This window comes from Sinocyclocheilus anshuiensis, unplaced genomic scaffold (genome assembly GCF_001515605.1).
Source record: "Sinocyclocheilus anshuiensis isolate Anshui unplaced genomic scaffold, SAMN03320099.WGS_v1.1 scaffold2630, whole genome shotgun sequence".
NCBI lineage: Eukaryota > Metazoa > Chordata > Actinopteri > Cypriniformes > Cyprinidae > Sinocyclocheilus > Sinocyclocheilus anshuiensis.
In genome coordinates this window covers 129,793-133,050 of record NW_015537938.1, presented here as the reverse complement: position 1 = coordinate 133,050, position 3,258 = coordinate 129,793, and the positions used below count along the sequence as shown (strand labels likewise).

The following is a 3,258-nucleotide window of genomic DNA, read 5'->3' as shown; positions in this document are numbered from 1 at the left end:
TATATATATATATATATGTTTCTGTTCTTTTGAACTTTCTATTTATCAAAGAACCCTGAAAAAATGTATCACTGTTTATACAAATATATTAAGCAGCACAACTGTTTTCAACATTGATAATGACAATAAATGTTTCTTGAGCATCAAATCAGTATATTAGGATGATTTCTAAAGGATCATGTGACACTGAAGACTGGAGTAATGATGCTGAAAATTCAGCTTTGCCATAACAGGAATAAAGTACAAATTAAAAATATATTAAAGAAATGAGTTATTTTAAATTGTAATAATATTTCACAATATTACTGTTTTACAGTATTTTCTATCAAATAAATACAGGCTTGGTAAGCATAAGATACTTCTTTCTGAAACATTTAATAAATAATTAAATGAACGAATGAACGAACAAACAAACAAACAAACAAATGAATGAACGAACATACCAACAAACAGACGGACGAACAAATGAATGAACAAATGAACGAACGAATGACTGACCTAATCTTTTTGGATAGTTGTGTGTGTGTGTGTAATTACAAAACATTATTGGTGTGCACTATTAATCCTGTATAGAGAAATTTTATGCAGTCAATTAAGTAATTTGGGACAAATCAGCACTAATTAACTAAAATTCAGTTTCAGGAACAAGTGTTTAAAATGAATCCTTTGAATGAACCAAAGGATTCGCTAAAATGAATTGTCAAAGACAGAGAAGAAAATGATTTAAATTAGTAAATAATAAATTAGTATAGTCACTGACTCGCAAACATTTAACCATGAACCACTAACGTTTTCTTTCTCTTTATTCCTCTAGTTGTGAGAGTGGATGGAGGGGCTCAGCCTGACTCCCCCCCACCTCAGGCCTAACCAGTGAGGAGGAGGACGCTATGTTATCAATGTAACAATAAAGAGGGGATGAGAGGTTGGAGTGAAGGAAACAAAGAAGCAGAAAGAGGAGAATGGAGGAGCGAAGCCATGATGGCCATCCAGCAAGGGACACAGAGACAAGACCTTTGATCCTTTTGAACCCAGCAAGGACTATTCATTGATGAGCTGGTTCAACAGCACCAATGGATCCACATCAGCGATCAGACTCACTGGCTTAAAATAGCTACTTCTAAATAAACATAAGCCTATTACCCTGAAGAAAGTTCACCATAATGTATACTGAAACCCACCACAAATTCTGATGAATGTTTAACATATACTGGGTTTCTCAGATGTATTAATGCACCCTTGTGACACAAACTCTGGATGTCCCGGGCTTCACAAGAGGACGCAAAGAGACGCTAACACAGGCTTCACGGATATCGCGCAACTTAGCAGCTGCACCATGGTTCCTCCACCTGGAGCCTTCTGCCTGATCTAATAAGGATTTCGTTTTTGCCTTATTTTTGAAGTATTACTAGATTTTGTCTATAACATCAAGGCCCTTTATTTAATCAGAAATGTACACATTTTCAGGTGTGTGTTAAAACTTTGGGGGGTTGTATGCAGTTAGTGCAGAACTACCAGTCGCCGTCTAGTTTCAAAGCAGCTGATCGCAGGTCAGTGTTTATGGGCAACAACTCACGACTGTGACATTTGCTGACCTTTAATAATGTAATGACTCAGATCTATACTTAGCTTGCCTTCCTTTTTCTCTCTTTCACAACCTTTTCTCTATAAAACACACACATAGTGTATCATATTCCCTGCCTTCCTCTAGTTACTGCAGTTTAGGTTTCATTGCTTAGATCTTCTCGCCTTACCTCTTCAGAAATCTGAGTCACAGTGCAAAGAGAAACCAGAACTAAAGAGCTACACAAATATTTTCATGCCATCATGCACTCCTAGAAATAATCACCATGTTTATGTCCTACCATTAATTCAGGTTTGATTTGGGATTCAACTTAGCAGCACATGCTCGTTAATGATTCCTGTAATGATTCTTTTAGTACTTTTGAGGAAACCTTATCAGCCACCTTAATAATTTGTCTTAACTATTTACTAAACAAAAACTATAATATTTTGCTTATATAGTTACTTTAAGTTGAAAACTTAAAACTCCAAATGTGTATCTTTAACTACATATTGTCATATGAATAACCAGTAACTACACTAAACTAAAAAAAACTATCTTTTTTTCTTAGACTCTACAATCAATGATTCTTACTGTAGCTCTTGATGAGTCATCTGTCTAGGTTTTCTTCATCTTTTGTTGCCACATTTGCTCTTTCTTTCTCACTCTTTGTCTTGGTTACATGATTCATTCCATGAATGTTGATGCAGATTCAGATGCTATAATGTGGTTTGAATTACTCAACCATCTCAGCAGTCATGAGCTGGAAGCTGAGAAAGAGAGCTGTTCTAAGGTTGCATCACTGACCTGGACTAAGGGGCAATAAAAAGTACCTTAACATTATTATATAAGCTTTAGAGTAAATCGGAATGGTCTAACCAAACAAACAAGTTAACATACAACAAAAAACAGAACAACTAAAAATAGTCTTTGCTTCCTGTTTTCTATCCATCCAATGGATATTGCACTCGTAAATAGACGTTAGGGACCTAACACAGATATTCCATACCGCATCCACACACACACACAGTATCTAATGGAGTGTCTTTCGTTGCATTTCTAATGCGCTCACTGTCAGGCTCTGGAATAAACATGAGAGGCATTAGTGAGACATTCCTGTCAGGCAGGTCGTAATTACCCCTGAAGCTTTCCGTTTTTCTTCCCCACAGTCAGTTCACTCTCCCGGGGATCCGAACTGCTCGGATTCCCTTCCCTGGAGCTCTGCCTCTCCATTCTGGGACTCACCGTCCAACTTTTCTGCTCTCAGCTCCACTAATATTCCTACACTCTTAAAAATAGGTTCCAAAAGATGTTTCCACAGTGATGCAACTTAAGAACCATGTTGGGTTCCCCAAAGAACCTTTTAGTGTTAAGAACACTCTAAATTTCTAAAGAACCTCTTTTCACTTAAAATAACCAATTGTGCAATGTAAATCTTCTTTGAATGTTACAGGTTCTTAAAGGTGCTGTATGTAGGATTGACACTGAGTGGTTGAACTAGGTATTGCAGTCCAAATTCAAAATATTGGAGAGGGTTTTTTTCACCCGGCCCCTCCTCCTCAGACTTGACGCACACGCAGATTGCCAGATTGAAATGAATGTAATGAAATACACTGTGTTTTCCACCAACTGGCAACCCGGGGTGCCGAAATACAATTGGGTAAACTGGCAGTGGGCGGGTTTCACAAACCAAAACC

At 37.3% G+C, this 3,258-nt stretch overlaps 1 protein-coding gene across 1 annotated transcript in view; it reads left to right on the top strand.

The window, feature by feature from the left end:
- The window catches only part of ngfra (nerve growth factor receptor a (TNFR superfamily, member 16)), a 37,866-nt gene extending 35,909 nt beyond the window's left edge, over positions 1-1,957 (top strand). Inside the window, exon 6 of the mRNA XM_016450702.1 lies at positions 815-1,957. Within this exon, the coding sequence (XP_016306188.1) occupies positions 815-867 (53 nt within the window). The 3' untranslated portion in view covers positions 868-1,957. The remainder of the gene's footprint in view (positions 1-814) is intronic.
- The last annotated feature ends 1,301 nt before the right edge of the window (positions 1,958-3,258 follow it).